Source organism: Ambystoma mexicanum, chromosome 11, assembly GCF_040938575.1.
Source record: "Ambystoma mexicanum isolate Mex_15411 chromosome 11, UKY_AmexF1_1, whole genome shotgun sequence".
Lineage (NCBI taxonomy): Eukaryota > Metazoa > Chordata > Amphibia > Caudata > Ambystomatidae > Ambystoma > Ambystoma mexicanum.
In genome coordinates this window covers 1,250,791,881-1,250,817,934 of record NC_090934.1, presented here as the reverse complement: position 1 = coordinate 1,250,817,934, position 26,054 = coordinate 1,250,791,881, and the positions used below count along the sequence as shown (strand labels likewise).

The following is a 26,054-nucleotide window of genomic DNA, read 5'->3' as shown; positions in this document are numbered from 1 at the left end:
TGGTCCAGAGCCTCACAATCCCAACAACTGCCAGAAGTGCGGGGTACGGTACTGGAGCCACTGGGACTGTGCTTTGCAGCAGGCGGACCACTACTCTTACTCCCACCCACAACAGACTTATCCCCACTAGGTTTTTGGGTCTTCAGAGAGGAAGGTTTTGGTTTACCCGACTGTGACTGCTTTTAAGACTCCTCAGCTTTCTGAGAGGCCCCCTTTTCTTTGTCCTTGTCCTTCCCACTGGAGTCCTTAGGGGACACCCAGTGGGAGACCCACTTGTCAGCCGACCTAGCCAGCTTAAAGGGGTCCAAAATGTTCTGGTCAGCAACATACCGATGCAGCTCTGGTGAACAGGCTTCCGAAAAATGCTAAAAAAACAAAAGGTGAGACAATTCAATAAACGTTTTCACTTTGTAACCTCCAATCCACCCCATCATGTTCATGTGCGCAGCACTCACCCAGTCAACCCAAGACACATTCTCTCGTTTCTTAAAATCCCTGAACCATTTAAGATATTGGGTAGGCGTTTTGCCAAACCTGGCGATTAAGACAGACTTCACGCACTCATACTGACCCCTTTCTTCCACACTCAGTTTCAGAATACAGTCATATCCAGTTTGAGGCACTCTGCTTAACAAACACTTAGCCCAATCTCTCTTATCAACATTGTGAATTGCACAAGCCATCTCAAACACTTCAATCCATTGGAGGATATCAGAACCCTCCGCATACACACCAACCAAATCTTTCATGAACTTGGTGGCTGGGACCTGACACTCTCAACTGGTTTAGCTGAAGTCTCCACTCAAGCTTTCTCTAGCTGGATTCGCTGACATTCAGTGTCCTTGTCTTTGAGTTTAAGATCCTCTTTTTGAGCTCCACTTGCTGTGCCAACTCCTCTTTCTTAAACTCAGCATCAATTTCCAACTTGCGATATTCAAAGGTCAACTTCATCCTTAATAACTCAAGTTCCAAGGAACTGCTGGGGTTTGGAACAGAGGCAGTAGGAATGGTGGCATTCCCAGAATCAGATTCGGCGACAACCCCCGGGGTATAGTCCTCATTGGTCGCATCTCCCCCTTCAAGATTTTCACAATCGATCTGGTAGTCCACCAGGGCAGCTATCAGCTCAGCCCTAGACTTATCCACAAAGTCTAATTCCCTGTCTTCACAAGCACTCTGGAGAGCCTCTAAGCTCATCCCAGTCAATTTACCATTCACAATAGATTCCATTGCTTGTAATGCAGTTATCTTGTACACGACTAAACCTTAATTTAACAAAGTGCAGATATCCTTTGTAAGTGGCACGGTTATACACTGAGTCTTAAAACCATAAACATCCCACCTCTGCCACCAGCTGTAAAGACTGGAGGGGGGTGTCTGTACTTCTGCTCTCTATATGGTAGAGGAGAGGCACAGAGGACCCCAGCTAAGATTCTCTATTTTGTAGCTATGGTCGAGCAATCAAGGCCTAGCTTCTCAGGAGGTGATGCAGGCTGGTTCTTAAGTATAGTGTAGTCCCCAAGCACCCACAAAGGAATGTCCACACACTGTATCGGTTATAACACAGCCGGTCAAGTGGCACAGCGAGTAGAGCGCTCGCTTTGACACCCGTGCAGAGCCTGTTAACACAGGTTCGAATCCCGGCGGGGCCAAACTCAGCCTTTCATCCTTCCGAGGTCGATAAATGAGCACCACACACCGTGGGTAATAATAAGCAGCGCTCAGATACCTGAGGGTTTGTAGCGCTATATAAAAGCCTAATTATTATAATGATTATTTATATAATTAATATTCAAGGTCACGTACACTATCACGATAACTCACTTTGTACTCAGAAATCAACAATGGTAAATATATACAGTTCTAAAGTGGTATCACTAACGTTATCAGATCTCATTAAAGTGCATACAGTCAGAATGACACACAGATCAAAATAAAGAGGAAACCAGCAGTAGAGAGAGGAAGGAAAGCAAGATGGTTGAGCAATTGGCAGAATACTGGCCCCGTTACCTAGAGATCCCCCCACCTGGGCAACTTGTAGAAGAAAGATACAAGCCCAGTCCATAGTTCTGCAACCCCAAAGTACCTTGGCGTTGTAGCGTTCCGCGTCAGGGAATTGACGGCCCTTCTTAAGTGTCCTCCCTTTCAGGCAGGAGTCACGGGTCATCGAACGTCCGACAGAGAACAGGTCGATCTACGATGGTAAAGTGGCTGCGTCGTTCCTAGCGGTGCTCGTTGACGGGGAAGCATAAACGTCCTGCCAGGAAGAGGCGTGCGGGGCACCTCGGTGTCGATAGTTCTGGACTGCAAAGAGTTGAAGAACTGTGACCCAGCAAGGGCGTCGAGTCGTCGGCGTCTCTGTGGTCTTTGGGTGGCGGGAAACCCACCGGTGGATGCTGCTCGACGCGTCGACGGTCAGGCCTTCTCCAGCAGGATACAGCAGCGATGATGCGGACGAGAGCGTCCTTGGATCAATGAAGTTCTTAGGCAACGGGAGCACGACAGCTCCAGTCGGCTACGGCGGTCATCGACAGTGGCGGACAACAGTCCGGGCGCTTCTCCTTGGAGTGCTGCAGCAATCCCTGTATCGAGTCGGCAGCCTGTCGAAGGTCTGTCTACCAGGGAGCTTAGGCAAAGATCCGCTGTGCACGATGGTCCCTCTGGGTCAGTTCTCGAAGCACAGCAGCTTTCAGATTGTGAAGGAGAGCAACAGCAATTCTTCTCTTCCAGCAAGGTTTCAAGTTCAAACTTCAGTTACTCCAGTTACTCTTCGTAGTGGACTTCAGCTTCTGAACACGATTCCTAGCAGTGAGAGGTCCCCAGATATACTGTTGATCTCCCATTCATTTCGCTGGGTCACCCTCAAGCATCCAATCACGACTACGGTCATTCATGCAGGCAGGCAGCCAATCAGGCACACGGGGCATTCAGGCCAGTCACTTCTCTCCAGACACTCACAACAAGTTATGTATTTTGGGACAAGTACATTGAACACTCCAAGCTGCATTCATACCGGTTTCGGGCAGGGCTGTCTCAACCATTATGTCAAATACCAGATACTAGACAGCCACAACATAGAATGCATATTCGTCACACACTCCATTCACCCAGGTCCCACCCACAGGCGTACCCACAACATACGGTCGTTGAGAAGGCTCCAGCCAGTCTGGTCGGCACTTCCCCATACTACCATATATGGAACTTCCACCAACAGCCAGTCAGGGGGAAGGGACAGAGGCAGGGCTTCCCGGGACTTCAGGAAGATCAAGGTAACAGGTGATGGACAGCAAGAGGCCATGGGGGCCATTTTGTCTCCATCCGGAATCTACCGATTCAAAATGACAGGGCCTGGGCATCCCAAAATGGAGGACGCTCAGGGCACCAGGCATTTCAGCACGGAGCTGCCACCAGCCCGCACCCTGCTCTGTGGGTCACACACAGGTGCCTAAAAACATACACTCGGGGCACAGGGTTGCACCCCCACCTATGGGTGCGATAAGGGTATCCCATGGGTCTGTTCACCAAACCAAAAGAGATAGAACTGCACCGCCAGGAGTCCCACATGAACTCCTGCGTGGAAAACACGACAGAACACACGATAAAAAGCAGTAAAGGACGAGGATACGGAGGCCCTGTCCCTCCGATGCATTTCCAGCATCACAATGAAACCCATGTTCCCCTTTGTTCTGTAGAAATACTGCCTCCTTTGTGATCGTGACACAGTGTGGTGCATGGAAAGGTACTTGAGTAAGATTTTGCAAAGACACAAAAGAACAGCACCCTTAATATAAAACTGTTTGCAACGGTCTATGAAGTCCGAAAAAGTGCCGATTACCATCAAATAAATTCAGTTATGTCTTCTCCGCAGTGGAATCTAAACACACTTTCAAACCAATGCATAGTCCTTCCCATCCCTCTCTTAAATGTTATTATTATTTATAGAGCATACACTTACTTCATCTAAACGGAACATCATGGCGCTGGAGGACTGATCAATACGGCTGAAGTGGCGGACAAAGGATTTCGGTGCGACCCTTCAAAAAATGGTGGCTCGGGCTCAGTGAGCCTCTCTGACTCACGTAAAATTATGTGGGTGAGAAGAGGCAGAGGCAAGACCTGTTGCTGCTACTCGCCCATGGGCAATCACACCCCCCACCAAGGCAATTGCACCCGCGCCAAGAGTGAAATTTCGCCTCCCGGGGCAAATGAACCCCCTGGGGCACTTGTGCCCCGGGCAGCTGCCCGCTTCGCCTGGGTCAAGAAACGGGCCTGTCTGGGATATCTGTGGAATCAAGTGAGTGCATCTAGTTGACGCTGAAGGGCAATCAGTGTTTCATCCATTAACACCATATCATCCGCGTATAGTAGCCTACTGACGGGTGTTCCGGATATAAAAGGGGGAAAGCATCTAGTCTTTTTAAACGCATCTTTCATATCGGAAGTGTACCGGTTGAGAATCGCTGGTGCCAAACGGCAACCTTGTTTGAGACCGATTTCCCTTGTGATGGGATCAGTCAGGTCGCCCACTTTATTCAACCTTATTCGATTTGTGGTGGCCGTGTGAAGAGCTTCAATAGCCTCATATATATCACTGGGGCAACCCCATTTTACTAGCTTTGACCACAGGATTTGACGATTTACAAAGTCAAAAGCCTGTGATAAATCCACTGAAGCTAAGTAAAGTTGTTTGCTGTTTTTCAGTGTGGTTCTCGCCTTCAAGGAATTAATTAGACACAGATTCAGCGTGGTTCCTATTCCCTTTTCAAAGCCAGACTGCAATCGATCAAAGTGTCTTGTTTCTTTACTCCAAGCAATTCGATATTTTAATATGAAAGCTGCAAATATTTTCCCAATCACAACAAGAAGGGTGAAAGGCCTGTAGATTATCAGTAGAAACCTATTACCCCTCTTGAAGATCGGCACAACTATTGATGTTGTACATGAAGCTGGTATTTTTTTTTCCTGAGCTTCATTAGGTTGAACAGGTCATACATACAATTTGTCCATTCTTCTGGATTTTACTTAAGAATTAAATTTGTAAGCCCATCTGGTCCTGCAGCTCTCAAATTGCTCGAATGCTTTATTAGGTTTAAGATGTCTTCCCTTTCTGTCTTGAATATACAAGCAGTCAATAATGATTCTTGTCTGATGGAAGTTGCTTCTGTTGGATCTGCAAGTAGGGTACTGAAATGGAGTAACCAATCCCCTGTGGGAATTGGATTTACCATTAGAGACTGCTGAGGGAGATCGATTCAAATTGAAATTCCTCCAGATCCCACCAGAATTTTTGGTTGCTGCTAACTGTAGCATATATTCTGCATCCTTTTGGGTTAAAGTGGACTTGCATTGTTTTATCCAATTTGTATGGATTTGTTTGCCTTTCTTGAGTGCTAGCAAATTTTGGAGTGACGGTGATGCTTTGTAGGCCTGCTCTAGGCAATTCAGCCCTTCCTTCCTCAAGGAAATGGCCATGTCGAACTTGTGCCGGTGATGAAAGATTTCTTTTCCGCCTGTACTGTTCTTTTCGTTGTATATGCACAAATGTCTCAGATAATCTAGACTGGCGATCATTGAAGGAGCAGTAAGAGCATCTTTTAAGGTAATTATGTTTTCTCACGTTATTTTCAGCCTGTTTCTACTTGAATGTATAATTAGTCCTTTTGACCTCAGTGGTAGCACGTTATTAAAGCCACCTAATACCAGCATCCTCGGAATGCTATAGTCACTTGACCCGTTATAAATTACCACTATAACCTTTATATTTATTCTGAGATTATCCGATAGGAAGATATAGTCCAAAAAACTGAGACTCGGTCCCCCCTCTTCCAGGTCTGGGTTGGTGGAATATTACCCAATGTTGAGCCATTTAACATTTCAATGTTCCTTAGTCTCAGTTCCCAACCCTTGTAATACCGCCTCGTCAGGTTTGAGCCCCAGATTTTCAATCAGGACTAAATTCCTGTTGAAAAAATGTATATTGAGGTCTCCACAGATGATTATCTTTAGGTCCGGCCTGATGACCCCAGCGTTATCGATCTCCTCCATAACCCGATTGATGAAATTCGTCACCATTTCCGAGTTTACATTCCAGTATAAATTGCAGATTAACATTGCACCCTCGCTGTTGTCATTTGCGCTTTTCCTTTCCAACAGTACAGTCTGAATCAATGGGGAGACGTTCTTCACCCAAATTGCCGTCAGCCTGCTAATGATCTTTTTTAGTAGCAGCAATCCCGCTGACGGTCGACCCTTCCGCTCTTTTGTGGCCGGGTTTAAGTGTGTCTCAAAGCCATTTAAAGACGGTGGCTCTCTTAGCCAAGTCTCCTGTAAACATACTACATCAAACTCCTCATAAGGTAGCTCCCCTTTTCCAAACAGATGTAAAAAAGCCCTGGTGTTCCAACTTTCTAAGATGGAATCACCCTGGCACTCCTCCGGCCCCAACTTTGGCCATTATGATGTGGTCGCCAGTGCACCTGGTAACCACCCCCATTCATCTTCCTCATCCAGTGGTTGCATTCTTCCGTGTGGTTTTCTTTTTTCCCCACAAGGAGTTTGAATTGTCTACCACGATACGAAGGTTTGTTGATTGTATTAATAGATCTACCTTACATCTGTTAGTTACAGTTGTGCTCTAGTTTGAGTCTGTGCCCCTCAGACTAGTGGGTCTGCTCTTCAAATGTTGTGGACCTTTCAAAATAGCTCTTCTTGGTTCTTCTAATAGGCCGGTAGCCCCAAACTCGTATTGATCTAAGACCTTTAAAGAAACTCCCAGCATAGTCAGTTGTGGAGTTTCCTTCACCAAGAGCTGCTTGATTTCTCTTGATGAAAAATAAATGACAACCTTATCTCTCCTCGATTTCTCAGGGAAATCAATAAGGTGAAAGTCCTTTGAGTGGATGGGGGTGAGTGATAGAACGCTGTGGAGTAGCCTTAACACATTAGCTCTGTTGTCATCCTTTATGTGTAATATTCTTTATAATTGCATCCTTTTAGTGTCTTCTCCTTTATAGTCTACACGTTGTGAGTGCCTACTTTGTTAGTTAGACCCCCTGTCCTCCTTGGGGTCTACCAGAGGCTTCTCTTTGTCTGTCCAAGAGGCGTGTCATTTAACTCACAACTTCTTTGTTCTAGTGTCTTAAAGGTTTTCCTAATAGTGTTAGAAACTGAATTCAGCTTGTTTACCTGAAGAGGCTTGTCAGCGTGCACCCGTGAGCACACCCTGACCATTTCTCGTGGTCTTGAAATGGGAGTCCTTGAAGATCTGAGAGTTTCAGTATCTACTTGACTTACGGATCTCTCAGATTCCTCAACTTGGTCGTCACTGCTTTCTTCATCTGTTGTTTTCTTGCTTTCTTTATCTGGGTGTTGAATTGATCTCAGGACAACCTGCCTTTGTGCAGGCATGTCCTTCTTTGGGGGTGCTTCTTCCCACTCATGAGAGTAGGTAGAGAGATTCATCAAATCATCAGATTCTTTTTCCGTTTACTTTTGCTGTGAGTCTTCAGCACCACTTGATTTTTCCCCGTCCGCTTTGCGTTGGTTAGACTGTTAGCTTCATGCTCATTGTCCTCACTGTCAGTAGATACCTCAGTCAATTTGTTTGGTGAGGCCCCCGATCTTTTCTCCAAAGGTCCATTTCTTTTTGTTGGTGTTTTGTCACACTGTGTGTGATTTACTTCTTTCAGATTCTTCATTGACCAAGTCAGCCGGTTTCCTTCAGGGCGTGGACCCTCTATTTTAAGGGACTCTTGTTTTGGCTGGGCCTTATTTTGGTTTTCCTCTTGGCAGTAGTGCACCCACCCCTTTCGCATATGATCTTAGTTGATTCAGCGAGTTTTGAAAAAATCCCATGTTTTTGCAGAGGAGGGCGAAGATGGCTGAACTCCGACCAGCACCAATTGTTTTGGGTCTAGAACTTTTGTTTCTTTTTCTTTATTTGACCCAATTTTGGAGCTCATCGACACTGTCAATGTTTAATGGTTCTGAATTGTGCCCCAACATATTAGGAGCGTCTTGTTCGCCCAGGCCCTCCAAAATGTTTCGTGGCGAATTTGTTCTTGCGCCGATTTCCACCCGTACGTCTAACGGGCAGGTTGAAGGCTGAGGGCCAAGGGAGGCCGCCTCTTTCAGTGGTGTTGTAGTGGTTAACTCATTTATTTCGTTATCACATCAATCTTCTATGATGTCGATCTCATTAGGATTGTTATCGACTGCCATTTTAGTTCGGAAGTATACCGGCTCAGAAACAGTAAAGAGCGGAACTTTCCATAACCACCCCAACGTTTCCTTCTGCTTAAAGTCAGCGCGGATGAAAGGGCCTTGCCTGCAGTCCCTGCAATATGTACTGTGTATGTAGATACAGTACATACGATTGAAATCAGTACAGTGTGTCAGAATCAATCCGACACACAGAGTCAAACCAGGCAGCTCCTCCCTCCAGATAGTTTTATTCTTAAATCGGCAGTTATTAGCTTTAAAACAAGTTTAGTAGAGAACTCGGCAGGGGCCCCCCTCTTAAACTGAAGACCTGGTGTAGAAACGGGCTGCTCCCTCACCTGTTGCCTGCGTGACTGTGTGACTGCGTACCACTTGACACCCACTTTCATTTACCATCAGCCAAAAGGAAGTCACGCTGCACAGATGTGATCCAACCCAGTTGTTTATGGGTAATACCCAGGTCCTGAAACAGCACTACTCCACATCATGCTGCATTGTGGCTCCTTACGTGTAGCCACATGTCAGCGCTGAGGCTTTCTTATACCGCAGGAGTCTGCGCCCGGTGGCACTCCTTGATCCCTTAACATTGACTATACTGGCTACGGCTGATGGGAGTTGTAGTCCAAAGCATCTGGAAAGCCAAAAGTGGCAGACCCCTGTTGTGCAGTATTCCCTCGATCTGGGATGCTGATTCAGGAGTTGTCCTGGATAAAGGGGATAATCACCACTGTTGGGAGATGTGTCCAAGCCATGTAGCCATTTGTGAACTTGTGCAGTCATTTTTGTGTATCCTCAAGTTACGCTGTGTGTTTAATATGTGCAAATGCAGAAATGTGACTCAATACAAAGGCGGGGCGGTGGGGGGTGGTTAACTCCCTTAACTGCTACTTGTAAATGCGAAATGGATGTGTCTGCAGGAGTGGCTGAGTGCACATGAGGGAAACACCCACAAATACTGGTGAGTATCCAGAGTCACAAAATAATAGCCGGCCCCCTGCTCCTGTGTGAATTTGTCCCTCTGCTATCCTGCTATGATACCATTTTGGGACACTGCCAAATCTGCAGGAACACATGTCATTTTTGTAGACATTCTCCCCCCACAAAGGCTTGCTTCCATTCATTTCAAACATTGTTCTTTTTTCGCCTTCCCCTGTTAAGGTGACATTTCAGGGACTCGGATGCTGGAGATTTGCTTTAAATCGGGGCCATTTGCATACGCAAAGGGAAGCCGTCGCACATTGCTCATGTGCAATATGGGATACTTTGTGACCCAGCCTATGTGCGCAATTAGCTGATGGATGTTTTTGTGAATGGGAGCAATATCTTCTCTTCGGAGTATTTCATTCTTTTGGGGTTTCCTCCCCATGCCCCTTGTCACCTGGGAGGCTATCGCTCAGTGATTAACCCCCCTCCCCTTCGCCCACAATGGCTTCGGAAGAGAAATAAAGAAGACTGCTTAACACTACAATCTTGCTCATTGGCAAGTTTCATGTGAACATCTTTGAAATTACACATGCAATTCCCAAAAATAATTTTAAAGATGGCCAAGTGCTGTGGAGTTGGCTACATTTTTGCAGACAACATCCTTCCCTATGTTGCTCTTTTTCTCCCACCCCGTTTTATGAAGGCTGCATTCCTGGGCTTCTTTAATGCTCACACCAGCAACAGGAGACAAGGGCCTGTGCTCTCATCTGTTCTCCATACGGTTCTACGTCCTTTCATCGCTAGGCATTTCTACGCCTGCATTTTAAACGTGGACAAAATTACGAAAAAATTAATCACATTTTATTTGGGGATGCGGTTCAACACCTCCAACCCCTTAACTGCCCTTTCCCACCCCCCAAATATGTTTCGAAAAAAGTATTCGGAATTTGGTCCACGTTTAAATTGCAGGCGTAGAAATGCCTGCCGATGAAAGGACGTTATACCCTCCACGCCACCCCAACACTCACGGCAGGAGACATCTGTACCATTCCACGTGCTGTTTAGAATTTGCTCTCGCATTTCACTGCAGCCCAACACTGAGGTAAGGCATTTTCTGTGCACTGCCCTCCATAACACGCAAAGAGGATAGCTCAGGGGCAACACGCTTGTCTTGGGAGAAAGACAACACAGAGCAACACATGTTTGAATCCCCGTCCTGCACTTAGAGACTGGTCTCCGTTAATTAGTGCATTACAAAACATGAATTAATCAGTTTCATTGGTGCAGTGGCTGAACAAATGCGAATGGCTGGACTGTGGAGACGGGTTTAGCCTCCACAGTGGCCCACAGAGGACTTCACCCGGAAGAAGCGCCAATTGTGCCCTAGATTTTGTATGCATCAGTTATGGTGGAGGGGGTTGAGTTTACAATTAACGACTGGAGTTAAATGTTGTGTTTCCCTGTTGCTTGAAATTGAGTGACAAAATAGCTGACAGAGTTTCCTTTGTGTTTTGTGTAAAGGCTGCAAGAAAGTGCCAGGTTGCAACAGTGCCACATACCAGTTTGCAACAGGGCACGCTGGGAAAACGGAAAAAGGATTTTCCCTTTTTAACCCAATCGCCATGCTATTCTTGGGCTGAGCCCCAAATGGCGAGTGTGTGTGTTGGGAGTCGCCTGCCATGTCCATCCGGCAGGCGACCCCGGGGTGCTGCTTCCTCACAGCACCGAACAGGCCCAGCGCCTGTGGGAGTTCGGGGCCTGCCATGTCCATCCGGCAGGCCCCGTGGCACTAGGGGACACCAGCGCCATCAGGGTGGGGGCACGGCCCGCCAGGGTCCTGACCATGCGGACCTCGGCCATCGTCCCGGCACGAGGGTCCCATGGCAACAGGGCCTGCAGGCCTGTACCGCCCACAGGTAGGCCTGCGGCCTACATCATCAATAAGACACGGACTCAGACCAACCTTCCACGGAGTCTGCAGCCGTTCTGTCTCACGTGTCTGCAGGATCTCCTTTTATTCACAAGGGCCATGACACAGTCATGGCCCATCTTAAAGGGGCAATACACGTGGGAGGGACACATCCCCTTAAAGGGGCAATGCACGTAGGAGGGTCACCCACAACACTCCTCCTTTTTCATAACAAACAACAAAGGTGAATAAAACATACATGCGTCCCACCTATTACAGAACGACAAACTGCCTCTCAAGTCAAACCTTGCGGGACGCCCACATACTACAATACATCACTGACACATGCCTAGCTAACTCAAAATCGTTACCGACATAACACATGCAAAACCAATTCTAAACATGCTCCGCGGGTTACAGTCGCGGTGGATGAGCTGCCGGTGGAATGTAGGCAGTTCTCCCACAGTTTACAAAACCCTTTATTAACCTGGGGTTCGGAGAGGCAACCACTGAAACAAAACACCCCGGTTGGCAGCTGGCACTACACGCACACCTAGCAACTGCGGGATCACAGCTTCATGCTGATTTTCTTTACAGGGACCACCTCAGGCATGTATTTACTAACCAGGTTCGCCGCATCAAAATACACAATACTTCTGAGTCCACTTTAAGCATTGCAGGACTGCGGGAGGCCAGTTCGTCTTCCATCAACGTCCGTTCCGGAGTCACCTCCCAAATCCAGGTCCCTTGATGACACAGTTCACCACCGGCAAAGCCGCACCTGACAGGCGGTGTCAGGGGCCACATCGGCCTAAACCCTTGATGTTATGGGCAGTCTGTGCAGGAGTTACTTCCCCAAATTCGAATCCCTCTTGGTCCAGTTCACAGTTGTCAACGCCGCACCTGGTTGCTGCCAGGGGTCACATTGGCTAGTCCCGTGATGTTATGGGCAGGGCAGCAAGACGCAGGTCGCAGGGCGTCCTGGCTGCTCCATGCACTGTAGATGGGGATGGTGCCATAGTTCATGCACAAGGTGACAGGACATCGTTCACCCCCCTCTTCACGATGTTCCCCAGTCAGGAGTGTCTCTTTCCTCCAGTGGCGCAGGAGGGCGCACGAAAGCTCATGCTGAGATTCAACCCACGCCGTTGTCCAGTGAACCACTTCCCCGCGGCGGGTGCCAAGGCCACCCGTGTTCGTTAGTCAGACCTCGGTTTTTGGTGGACCCCAGGGGAAGGGCCGGCAAGTACCTCCCCGAAACCCACGTTGGCCTGTACTCCCGACCGGATGGCATGCTGGGGAATGTTAGTGTCAGGCGACCGACGACGTTAACAAATAGGGACACTTTGCCAATCTTTAATCTCTCGGATTATAATCTTTCTAATGAAGAAACAGCTGTCCTTGGTAAGGGGCTCTCTTATGTACCTACCAATCCTACCAACTGGTTTACTTTGGAAAATGAGCTCCAAAGTTTCTTTCGCAAAATCCGTCTGAAAACTTTTTTTCAAGATTCAGAGCCTCCCAATGGGGAAGATAGCACAGGCTTTAAACCTAAATCTACGTTTTGTCCAAGTGACAATGAAACTAAACCAGCTCTCATCACTTTTGAGAAATGCGTCATACAGGAGATCAAAAAACTCCAGAAGAAACAGAAGCCACTCCGCCACAACCTTTCGAATGGAGAACAGCAAGCCCTTAGACATTTATCATCTAACAACAACATTGTCATCAAGAAAGCTGACAAAGGCGGTGGCATAGTAATACAAAGTCTAAGCCAATACAAAGGGATGGTCACCACACTTCTTGAGGATGAAAACAACTATAGAAAACTTAAACAAGATCCAACTCAGGCGATCCAACAAGAAATTTCCACCAGTACTAGATACGCGAGAGAACAAAATTGGATCACACAGGAGGAAGAAACATTTCTTAATACCTCTGAAGGAAGAATTCCAGCTTTTTATGCACTTCCTAAAATTCATAAAAATGCCTCTAACCCACCTGGTAGACCTATCGTTTCAGGTTGTGGTTCTATCTTGGAACCCCTTTGTAAATTCATTGACTTTTTCTTGAAGCCTTTGTGCCAACGTACTCCGACATACCTGAAAGACACTATGGCCACTATTAACATCTTTGAAGACCTTCCATTTGACAGTAGTAATGACACTCTTGTCACTCTGGATATCAAAGCCCTCTATACCAGCATTCCTCAAACAGCGGCCTTGGACTGCATAAGACATCACCTTACTCATCACATGGAGCAAAGCAGAGTTCCGGTTAACTTCATTTTGGAACTTCTGGAAATTGCTTTAACTAAAAATTTCTTTACCTTTGAAGAAATGTTTTACCTACAGATTAGTGGCACTGCTATGGGAGCAGCTTTTGCCCCTAGTCTTGCCATTATTTTTATGGCAGAATATGAAGCTTCCTTTGTACTTAATCAACAAAATCCATTCCTTGAGAAAATCTTTCATTGGTATAGATATATTGATGACATCCTGTTTGTCTGGAAAGGCACTACACCAGATCTCATCACATTCTTTACATGGCTGAACACCCAAGTAACAGAAATTCAATTTACTCTCAATCACAGTCAGACTACCATCAATTTTCTGGATTTAACAATCTCTTCAGATGATAACAGGCTCCAATGCACATTATATCGGAAAGAAACTGACCGCAATACATTGCTTCATTTCAATAGCAATCATCCACAAAGCCTAAGAACCAATTTACCGTTTGGACAATTTCTCAGGGTTCGGAGAAACTGTTCAGCCACGCAAGAATACCGCCAACATGCTTCTCACCTTGAAAACAAACTTGTGGAACGAGGATATCCTAGAAAATTGGTTAAAAACACCCGTAAAAGAGTACTCTGCATCCCACGAGAAACATTGCTCCAACCTAAGGATCAAGATACATCACAAGATCGTATCACTTGTGTAACCACCTTCGGACCAGACACAAACAAGATTAAAAAAATCATCAAACAATTCTGGCCCTTGGTACACCAAAACCTTCCTGATGAACCTATACCCAGGATGGCACTGAAAAGGTCCAAAAATCTTAGCGAGTGGCTTACACACGCTCGCTTACCTAAGAAACCTATCAGAACAGGATTGTGGGACCTCAGAACACCGATAGGTCACCACCCCTGTGGTAATTGCACAGCCTGCAAATACACAAGGAAAATAAAATCCTTCAAAATTGAAGGTAAGGATTGGATGCTTAGACAATTTACTAATTGTAAAACATCGAACGTGGTCTATGCGATTGAATGTCCTTGCGGGCTACGATACGTGGGCCAGACAACAAGACCAGTACACAAACGCATCGGGGAACATCGTTCTAAAATAAGATGCCGCATAATCTCAGCACCACTGGTCTCCCACTATGTGGAATTTAAACATACCCAGGAACAGTTGAAATGGTGGGTTCTTGACAAAATCCAACACACGTCCAACATCAAAAATGCCCTGAATTACAAAGAAGCGTGGTGGATGTTCAAATTACGCACAATTGAACATGGGCTGAATGAAGCTGCAGCATCAGAAAACTATTATTAAATCATAGTCCTACCCCCTCTGTCCCGAATCCACCCATACCCTCATCCCCCCTACCCCTCATTCCACCCCCTCTTTCTCTTTTTCCACCCTCCCCCTCCCTCCCTTCCCCCTCCCCCGTCCCCTTTTTCCCTTCCCCCCCCCCCCTCTCCCCCCCCCCTCTAGCCCCCCCACTCCCTTCCTCCCCCCCCTTGTATTTCCAATTGCACATCCAGCACTCCGCTTCTATTCTTAGTTGGGATACATCGCGCCCTCAGTGTCTGTTCTGGACACTGTTATTAGACACATCTTAAGCGCATCACAGTCCAAGACCCCATTCACTTTGGCCTACTTGTATAGCGCTCTCGATGCCAGTTCCGTTTGTGTGCCTTTTTCTGCCCAGGCCGCTTGCTCGAGATCGGGCTTTTCCAGTTACGAGGGACGTGAAACTTGGTTGTCTCCCGAAGTGCGCAGGTGCAGGGTGAGTAGTGGCTCCCTACTAGGAACGTTTCTCACTCTGTCCCGGAGCCACTAACTCCCCACGCAAGCGCAGCGCTAACCTTGCTTCATTGGTTGTAGGCTTCACTACTTCCTAGCACAGGCGCACCTCTCCACCGACGAGCCCAGCGTCTCTATCGACTGGACGCTTTTTCGCGGTGGCGAGCAACTTTACAGGCAGCTTTACTCACGGCCTGTTGCAAGTAAGTTGCTTCATGCGAGGGGGCCTCATTCCAGCTAACCCCTCCAGTTCACTAGTGGCCCATTCTTTAGGTGCTGGCAGCACGTTCTAAACAGCACCTTGCCTTCGTTTCCAGATTAACTTACATTGTAAGTGATGAGGACCCATTGTTTGTCCCGTCAGACATACGGACCCCTTCTCGCCTATGCTCCACGCCTATCCGCCTCCAATTGAGCGGATGCTCAGTAGGTATGTGCAATTTTTCTACATTGTTCCTTTGCTCTGTTCATGCTTAAATGCCCAGTGCCCCTGCATGTCAGTCGCCCTGCAGGAGCACTGTGCATAAAAAAATAAAAAAATTTTTTTAGTTTGCCGTAGCTAACCTCACGGCATATATCTTATGAAGCCCTGTTTTCGGTTATTACAGGATACAAATAACGTCCTTCCTTGACACCTTAACGGGGGATATCTTACATCGCATGACTGGATTCTTTTTCTCTCCCCCCTCCTTTTCCACACAATCCTCTTCCAGCCTTGCCCTCTACTTCACTTTTTCTTCAGCCCGGACTTATCCAAGGTCAGTTGTTTTTAATCCCTTACTTTTAGACCAGAATGCACCTTTATATGTGTATTCTTTGGCTTTATGTTTTAACTGTTATTCAGACTGTACTAGCTACGGCTACACTTCCTATGCTTGTACTATATCTAAATTCCATTCCCCTTCTCTACACATTATTGCAGGCCTCTACCATCCTCCTGGCCCAGAAGAAGGCCGTCACCTTTAAGGCCGAAACGTCACTGTAGCAGGCTTTGGCCTGCCCCCAGTTTAAACATCAGGGATTGTTTTTTGTTCCCGACGTCGACCAAGGATTGGCTACCATTACATTAATGTGAAAAGACTTCAATATAAAACATTAAGACTTGGCTACCACACGTTTTGTTAAGTGTGGGTACTTTGCTCGGTTGTTTATTTTGACTTATTTTCTGGTTTTGTTCTTTTTTTCCCCGACCCCAAAGCTCTGTACACAACAGAGCCCACAAAAACGCATCTCACTTACTATGAATGTTTTCTAAAACGGGTTATTGAGTACATAACTGGATTTTACTAGATAGGATTAGAGCTCTGTCAGTAAACCTCAGTAACAACATCAACATGCAGATTTTTGCTGAAAAAATAAGCTCAGTTTGCTGTATTAAGAACACATTCTCCTCTGCAGATAAGTTTATGTACAAGAGGTATACCTGTAACTAAAATGCAAATGTTGATTATAATAGAATTTTTGTCTCTTCTTTTACATGGACAATCCTAGTGGTTAATATTGTTCTGAATCTTGTTGCTCTATATACTATGGCAAAGTTTAACATGAAAAGTCTGTTCTACTTAAAGATGTGAATATGATTCTTTTCCTCTTTTACCATATGTAAATAAATACATGTTCCCTGAGTAATAAAGGTACAAAAAGAATGATTTAATTTGCTTTATGATCTATAGAGAAATGCGAGTTCATGTTTCAGTTCTTGTAGGTTTGGAATAGGGTGATTACTAGTTAACACTACAGTTCCTTAGAAATATCACATTCTACATTTTCAGAATGGCTTAACTTTTGAACGGCGGTAACCACCCCCCTTGTTATACAGTTTTGTATGTAGCCTTAGGTTCCGCCAGTATGGCTTCCCCCCTTTTGTAAAATCACCCCTTCGATACAGCACCTGCTGCAATAGGGCATAGTTCAAATAAACTTTGTCTGAGTACATAACTACTCCTTTTAAAGACTAGTTACCTGACCTATTGGGATATATTATTCCCAACTGACCTTGGTTGTTCGCCACACTCCACCCTTAAACCCCCCCCCCCCCTCTTTCCTCACTATGGACCGCACTATGAGCTTTACAGAGGACCAAATAAACGCCATCATAGAGGGCCCTTCATTGTTTAACATGCCAGGGGCACTACAGACCACCACTGCCACAGCATCAGGAGATGAACTCCTGAAATTAAAAAAGAAATGCTTTCGGACTGAGGTCCATGGACATTTTTTGAGGGAGTATCTAAAAGCTAATTTGGTACCAATGGGCCTAATTGTACGCAATGAACCAGCCCTATTTCTTGAAGATCAGGAATATATGCTGGGCTTCAGCCAAATTGCGACCAAATGCAGCAGAGATTTGATGGTTTTAACCATCACGACGGCGCAACGTATCCATCTTCGAATTCAGCTAGATCTAGAAAAAGAAGAGAGAAAATTTCTGAACAATACCGCACTTGACAATGCCAAAGAAAAATTGAAAGAAATCAACAAAATTTTGGACCAATTCATGTCTGACACATTGGAAAAAAACCATAAAAAACTAGCTAAAGATATGAACGAGTTCAAACTGGAAAAAGTGTACCCATACTTGGCTCCAGAATTTAAAGAGAACAAGGAGAAAGAAAGAGCACAAAGTAATGCAGGCTCGGCAAGACAAAGAAGAAGATGGGTCAAGTTCTCTGATACCTCTAGTTCTGGGTCAGGTTCAGGAGATCTTAACCAGCCTTCCAGACCATACCCTCCGCAGAGACCCCCATATTTTCAACACCAGCCGCCTTTTTTAGGCAGAGGGGGTCCCAGCGACATTTTCTGGGGCCCCCCACCCATGCAAATGTACCCCCAGTGGCAACCGCCCTTGGGACGCCGCCGCAACCGACGACGTTAACAAATAGGGACACTTTGCCAATCTTTAATCTCTCGGATTATAATCTTTCTAATGAAGAAACAGCTGTCCTTGGTAAGGGGCTCTCTTATGTACCTACCAATCCTACCAACTGGTTTACTTTGGAAAATGAGCTCCAAAGTTTCTTTCGCAAAATCCGTCTGAAAACTTTTTTTCAAGATTCAGAGCCTCCCAATGGGGAAGATAGCACAGGCTTTAAACCTAAATCTACGTTTTGTCCAAGTGACAATGAAACTAAACCAGCTCTCATCACTTTTGAGAAATGCGTCATACAGGAGATCAAAAAACTCCAGAAGAAACAGAAGCCACTCCGCCACAACCTTTCGAATGGAGAACAGCAAGCCCTTAGACATTTATCATCTAACAACAACATTGTCATCAAGAAAGCTGACAAAGGCGGTGGCATAGTAATACAAAGTCTAAGCCAATACAAAGGGATGGTCACCACACTTCTTGAGGATGAAAACAACTATAGAAAACTTAAACAAGATCCAACTCAGGCGATCCAACAAGAAATTTCCACCAGTACTAGATACGCGAGAGAACAAAATTGGATCACACAGGAGGAAGAAACATTTCTTAATACCTCTGAAGGAAGAATTCCAGCTTTTTATGCACTTCCTAAAATTCATAAAAATGCCTCTAACCCACCTGGTAGACCTATCGTTTCAGGTTGTGGTTCTATCTTGGAACCCCTTTGTAAATTCATTGACTTTTTCTTGAAGCCTTTGTGCCAACGTACTCCGACATACCTGAAAGACACTATGGCCACTATTAACATCTTTGAAGACCTTCCATTTGACAGTAGTAATGACACTCTTGTCACTCTGGATATCAAAGCCCTCTATACCAGCATTCCTCAAACAGCGGCCTTGGACTGCATAAGACATCACCTTACTCATCACATGGAGCAAAGCAGAGTTCCGGTTAACTTCATTTTGGAACTTCTGGAAATTGCTTTAACTAAAAATTTCTTTACCTTTGAAGAAATGTTTTACCTACAGATTAGTGGCACTGCTATGGGAGCAGCTTTTGCCCCTAGTCTTGCCATTATTTTTATGGCAGAATATGAAGCTTCCTTTGTACTTAATCAACAAAATCCATTCCTTGAGAAAATCTTTCATTGGTATAGATATATTGATGACATCCTGTTTGTCTGGAAAGGCACTACACCAGATCTCATCACATTCTTTACATGGCTGAACACCCAAGTAACAGAAATTCAATTTACTCTCAATCACAGTCAGACTACCATCAATTTTCTGGATTTAACAATCTCTTCAGATGATAACAGGCTCCAATGCACATTATATCGGAAAGAAACTGACCGCAATACATTGCTTCATTTCAATAGCAATCATCCACAAAGCCTAAGAACCAATTTACCGTTTGGACAATTTCTCAGGGTTCGGAGAAACTGTTCAGCCACGCAAGAATACCGCCAACATGCTTCTCACCTTGAAAACAAACTTGTGGAACGAGGATATCCTAGAAAATTGGTTAAAAACACCCGTAAAAGAGTACTCTGCATCCCACGAGAAACATTGCTCCAACCTAAGGATCAAGATACATCACAAGATCGTATCACTTGTGTAACCACCTTCGGACCAGACACAAACAAGATTAAAAAAATCATCAAACAATTCTGGCCCTTGGTACACCAAAACCTTCCTGATGAACCTATACCCAGGATGGCACTGAAAAGGTCCAAAAATCTTAGCGAGTGGCTTACACACGCTCGCTTACCTAAGAAACCTATCAGAACAGGATTGTGGGACCTCAGAACACCGATAGGTCACCACCCCTGTGGTAATTGCACAGCCTGCAAATACACAAGGAAAATAAAATCCTTCAAAATTGAAGGTAAGGATTGGATGCTTAGACAATTTACTAATTGTAAAACATCGAACGTGGTCTATGCGATTGAATGTCCTTGCGGGCAACGATACGTGGGCCAGACAACAAGACCAGTACACAAACGCATCGGGGAACATCGTTCTAAAATAAGATGCTGCATAATCTCAGCACCACTGGTCTCCCACTATGTGGAATTTAAACATACCCAGGAACAGTTGAAATGGTGGGTTCTTGACAAAATCCAACACACGTCCAACATCAAAAATGCCCTGAATTACAAAGAAGCGTGGTGGATGTTCAAATTACGCACAATTGAACATGGGCTGAATGAAGCTGCAGCATCAGAAAACTATTATTAAATCATAGTCCTACCCCCTCTGTCCCGAATCCACCCATACCCTCATCCCCCCTACCCCTCATTCCACCCCCTCTTTCTCTTTTTCCACCCTCCCCCTCCCTCCCTTCCCCCTCCCCCGTCCCCTTTTTCCCTTCCCCCCCCCCTCTCCCCCCCCCCCCTCTAGCCCCCCCACTCCCTTCCTCCCCCCCCTTGTATTTCCAATTGCACATCCAGCACTCCGCTTCTATTCTTAGTTGGGATACATCGCGCCCTCAGTGTCTGTTCTGGACACTGTTATTAGACACATCTTAAGCGCATCACAGTCCAAGACCCCATTCACTTTGGCCTACTTGTATAGCGCTCTCGATGCCAGTTCCGTTTGTGTGCCTTTTTCTGCCCAGGCCGCTTGCTCGAGATCGGGCTTTTCCAGTTACGAGGGACGTGAAACTTGGTTGTCTCCCGAAGTGCGCAGGCGCAGGGTGAGTAGTGGCTCCCTACTAGGAACGTTTCTCACTCTGTCCCGGAGCCACTAACTCCCCACGCAAGCGCAGCGCTAACCTTGCTTCATTGGTTGTAGGCTTCACTACTTCCTAGCACAGGCGCACCTCTCCACCGACGAGCCCAGCGTCTCTATCGACTGGACGCTTTTTCGCGGTGGCGAGCAACTTTACAGGCAGCTTTACTCACGGCCTGTTGCAAGTAAGTTGCTTCATGCGAGGGGGCCTCATTCCAGCTAACCCCTCCAGTTCACTAGTGGCCCATTCTTTAGGTGCTGGCAGCACGTTCTAAACAGCACCTTGCCTTCGTTTCCAGATTAACTTACATTGTAAGTGATGAGGACCCATTGTTTGTCCCGTCAGACATACGGACCCCTTCTCGCCTATGCTCCACGCCTATCCGCCTCCAATTGAGCGGATGCTCAGTAGGTATGTGCAATTTTTCTACATTGTTCCTTTGCTCTGTTCATGCTTAAATGCCCAGTGCCCCTGCATGTCAGTCGCCCTGCAGGAGCACTGTGCATAAAAAAATAAAAAAATTTTTTTAGTTTGCCGTAGCTAACCTCACGGCATATATCTTATGAAGCCCTGTTTTCGGTTATTACAGGATACAAATAACGTCCTTCCTTGACACCTTAACGGGGGATATCTTACATCGCATGACTGGATTCTTTTTCTCTCCCCCCTCCTTTTCCACACAATCCTCTTCCAGCCTTGCCCTCTACTTCACTTTTTCTTCAGCCCGGACTTATCCAAGGTCAGTTGTTTTCAATCCCTTACTTTTAGACCAGAATGCACCTTTATATGTGTATTCTTTGGCTTTATGTTTTAACTGTTATTTAGACTGTACTAGCTACGGCTACACTTCCTATGCTTGTACTATATCTAAATTCCATTCCCCTTCTCTACACATTATTGCAGGCCTCTACCATCCTCCTGGCCCAGAAGAAGGCCGTCACCTTTAAGGCCGAAACGTCACTGTAGCAGGCTTTGGCCTGCCCCCAGTTTAAACATCAGGGATTGTTTTTTGTTCCCGACGTCGACCAAGGATTGGCTACCATTACATTAATGTGAAAAGACTTCAATATAAAACATTAAGACTTGGCTACCACACGTTTTGTTAAGTGTGGGTACTTTGCTCGGTTGTTTATTTTGACTTATTTTCTGGTTTTGTTCTTTTTTTCCCCGACCCCAAAGCTCTGTACACAACAGAGCCCACAAAAACGCATCTCACTTACTATGAATGTTTTCTAAAACGGGTTATTGAGTACATAACTGGATTTTACTAGATAGGATTAGAGCTCTGTCAGTAAACCTCAGTAACAACATCAACATGCAGATTTTTGCTGAAAAAATAAGCTCAGTTTGCTGTATTAAGAACACATTCTCCTCTGCAGATAAGTTTATGTACAAGAGGTATACCTGTAACTAAAATGCAAATGTTGATTATAATAGAATTTTTGTCTCTTCTTTTACATGGACAATCCTAGTGGTTAATATTGTTCTGAATCTTGTTGCTCTATATACTATGGCAAAGTTTAACATGAAAAGTCTGTTCTACTTAAAGATGTGAATATGATTCTTTTCCTCTTTTACCATATGTAAATAAATACATGTTCCCTGAGTAATAAAGGTACAAAAAGAATGATTTAATTTGCTTTATGATCTATAGAGAAATGCGAGTTCATGTTTCAGTTCTTGTAGGTTTGGAATAGGGTGATTACTAGTTAACACTACAGTTCCTTAGAAATATCACATTCTACATTTTCAGAATGGCTTAACTTTTGAACGGCGGTAACCACCCCCCTTGTTATACAGGCGACCAGTGTGTCACCTATGGCAAGCAGTCTAGGCCACTGGTAAGGCAGGCCAGGTGGCGTGTGGGACAGGGTGTGCTGCTTTCCGGATAGCACTGCCCCAGGGGATTATATTCACGTATTGATGTGGTGCTGTGCGCTTGTTCACTTTTCTGCAATGAGCACTGAACGGGCATGCTGGACGTGGTGCTTACCATCCATCAGTCAGTACTGTTTTGCGCATTGGGAAGGCTGAGGCGTTGAGTTACTCTCCGATGTCTTTATTTCCACCATTTTGTTTGCTTTTTCACCAGGTGTTCGAGGGAGATACGAGCACGGTCAGAGTCAACGCACACACTGTCGCCTCCAATGGCCAGCCGAGAGCCGGCCCTCACGTGGTGGCTCATGACAACCTCCAACTACATCGTCGTGAACCCACTACCCGACTGCAGGAATGTACGGGCAGGGGACTGCTGTTTCTTCACTGCCGGAGTGTACCGGTTCCCAGGCGACGCACCCGCATGTTTGGGTAGAGAGCACCCTCTCTGTCCTCCACCGCATGATGTGGCAACCAGTGCATGCTCACGTATGTTGTGGGTAGCTCTGCCACACCTTCTGTTGTCCGGAAACATCGACACCAGACCCCTGGGTACAGCATTGTCCTATGTCACCACCACAGCCCGGGCTCATCAAAGGCTATTTGCCTTCAGCCCTTACTGGGGTCATCATCCCTTTAACAGGGTATCCCTGACACAGCCGATCCACTGATCCTGTGTATTACGCTGGTTTCAGGCCAGTCCCACTGTGTCCCGAGGCACTGTGACCAAACGTGAGATATGGAGCACTTTATCACGTTTCCTCGTTGCTCCGGCATGGAGCCTGGTGACTTCACCGTCTGCAGGGCTCCAGCAGCCGGCTCAAAGAGGCTGCCGACATCTGGTGCCTCCGCCCCCCAGGCAGGCTGTGCAGTCACCTCCCCTGGCCTGCCCACAGACACGCAGCATCCCTCTCCCCGGGTGGAGAGTTCTTTATTAATTTGCGGCAGCACCGCCAGTACTTCCTTCGCTGGGGGTCAGCGGGTCTTCTATCCACCCCTCCAGTTAGCCCGGGCAGCAAGTGAGCCCGAACGCATTGTCCCTTTCCCTGCGGCAGGTGCCACAGGATTTGCAGGTCAGCTACCTCTTTTCCGGCAGCAGAAGCCTCTCACGGTAACTTTCCTCTGCCGGCAGCATCAGCTGCCCGATATTTTCAACCCGGGGCAGCCTGAGGCGTATTCTCCAGGGGGAGGTCCCGTATCCTTTCTTGGGGCAGCGGGCGCCCCAGTTCCTTTTGGGTGACACAGCCTATCTCTTCACAGCAGATGCCGCTCTGCAAGTCTCCATTGGGGTGGGGGCGGCCAACAATTCTCTACTTTGTTGCGGGCATGCTTCTGGTGGGAGACCATTCAGGAGGTGCGACTCCTTACCACCCTCCGTGGCCGCGGCGGCTCATCTCGTCCCCTTAGGGGCACAGCACCCTTTCCTGCGGCAGGGTGCCGGCATGCTTTGCCCCCAGCCACACGAGCACCCTCTTCAGAGGGCCGCGGCTAAGGCGGAGACATGCTGAGCGCATCCCCTCCCTGCGGCAATGGCCTGCCGCTCCTCCACCTTGAGGCTGCGGCCACGTTGACCTTCTCTCTGGTGTCGGGAGATGCTGCCTCCGAGAGGGGTTGGGCGGGGATGGCTGCGAGCGAGACAAAATACCCCGGCCGCACGAGCACCCTCCTCAGAGGGCCGCAGCCGGGAAGCCAACTGGCATTATTCCCGCATTGGGTTCTCGTTTCGTGGCGATGTATGCCACATGCTGCTGCTTTGATGCGGCTCCTGCTCCCTCGTGTGCGGCGATGGATGCCGCACGCCGCCTTCCTCGTCTCTTTGCGGCGGAACGCCACCAGGTGTGTACCCCACCGCTTACACTTGTGTTACTGATCAGCTCCAGGGTGAGGCACACCAGCACTCACCCCTGGATAGCCCAGTCTTGCGGGGCCAGCGCCGTTCTCCTCATTGCAGGACTTTTTTTTTTTTTTTTCCTTCCATCGCAGCAGGCCCGGACTCTTGATGGGCTGCCGCTGGCAAAAGATTTCCTTACTTTTGCAAAAAATTTTTTTTAACAAAATTGCCGCCCCTCCCCCTCCGCGGTGGATGTCGCTTCCCATCTTCATTGCGGGGGGGGGCGCACCTCCCCTCCATCGCGTGCTCAGATACCCGTTCTTCTTGTTGTAGCTGGGGGGGGGCAGTGCTCACGCGGCCGATGCCGCTTACCATTTTCGTGCGGCCGAGGCCGCTCTCCAGTTCGCAGCGCGGCTGATGCTGCGTGCACCGAGCCGCCCGATGTTGTGGGGCCTCCGGGTGAGGAGGGGCTGCTCACCCTCCTCCCCACACGATCGATGCCGCCTTCAACGGGGGGGCGGGGCGGGCAACTCACCTCCCTCCGACAGAAGGGGAGCACCAGCTCCTTGATGTGGCGGCTGACGCTGCGGGGCAACCTCGCTCCACAAGGAGTGGGGGCGCAGACCCACACCGCTCGCCGTCTCGCCCAGGCGAGCGAGGGAGGGGCAGCTCCTCACTACGCCACGGGCCACGCAGGGCCTTTACTCCTCGTCGCCATTGTTGGGAGTCGCCTGCCATGTCGATCCGGCAGGCGACCCCGGGGTGCTGCTTCCTCACAGCACCAACAGGCCCAGCGCCTGTGGGAGTTCGGGGCCTGCCATGTCCATCCGGCAGGCCCCGTGGCACTAGGGGACACCAGCGCCATCGGGGTCGGGGCACAGCCCGCCAGGGTCCTGACCATGCGGACCTCGGCCACCGTCCCAGCACGAGGGTCCCATGGCAACAGGGCCTGCAGACCTGTACCGCCCACAGGTAGGCCTGCGGCCTACATCATCAATAAGACACGGACTCAGACCAACCTTCCACGGAGTCTGCAGCCGTTCTGTCTCACGTGCCTGCAGGAGCTCCTTTTATTCACAAGGGCCATGACAGTCATGGCCCATCTTAAAGGGGCAATACACGTGTGAGGGACACATCCCCTTAAAGGGGCAATGCACGTAGGAGGGTCACCCACAACAGTGTGTGCCTGTTCTTCTTCGCTCATTTAACCAATCCCCCCCTTGCATGTGCACACTGAGGCTAACCGGGACCCCATGCCGCATATTTGCACACGCGCAACTGGGGCCCTGTTTGGCGCAAAGTGAACACGTGCGATGCTGTTATTTGTTTCTGCATTTGCACATCTTTCCCTTTTGTAACTAATGCATATTTTGCAAGTACTCCAATCGTAGATTTCGGAGGTGCGAATGCATTTGCGCGAACAGAACAGCTTTGCGCATCAATGACTTATCTGTTTCTCGCGAAGGAAATGCGCAAACTTCTCCCAAAGAGAAAGAGGTGTCTGTGCTGTGCGCTGTAGAGAATATCTAGGGAAATGCTGCTGCCAGAGGCTGAATGTATCGCCTGCGCTTGGAATCTCTGAAATAAAAAAAAAATGTCCGTTTCCGCTACCAAATACGCAAACGCCCCATGTTTTACGTGTGCCCTCACTCC

At 47.4% G+C, this 26,054-nt stretch overlaps 1 protein-coding gene across 2 annotated transcripts in view; it reads left to right on the top strand.

Annotated features, from left to right (window-relative positions):
• LOC138504283 (surfactant protein C-like) overlaps positions 1-26,054 on the top strand; it is a 58,103-nt gene that overhangs the window by 30,190 nt on the left and 1,859 nt on the right. Inside the window, exon 6 of one of the 2 annotated variants that reach the window (XM_069624671.1) lies at positions 16,016-16,144. The exons of the other annotated variant lie outside the window; for it this stretch is intronic. Coding sequence (XP_069480772.1) covers positions 16,016-16,059 — 44 coding nt within the window. The 3' untranslated portion in view covers positions 16,060-16,144. Of the gene's footprint in view, positions 1-16,015; positions 16,145-26,054 lie in introns of those variants that run through there. 2 annotated transcript variants of the gene reach the window in all.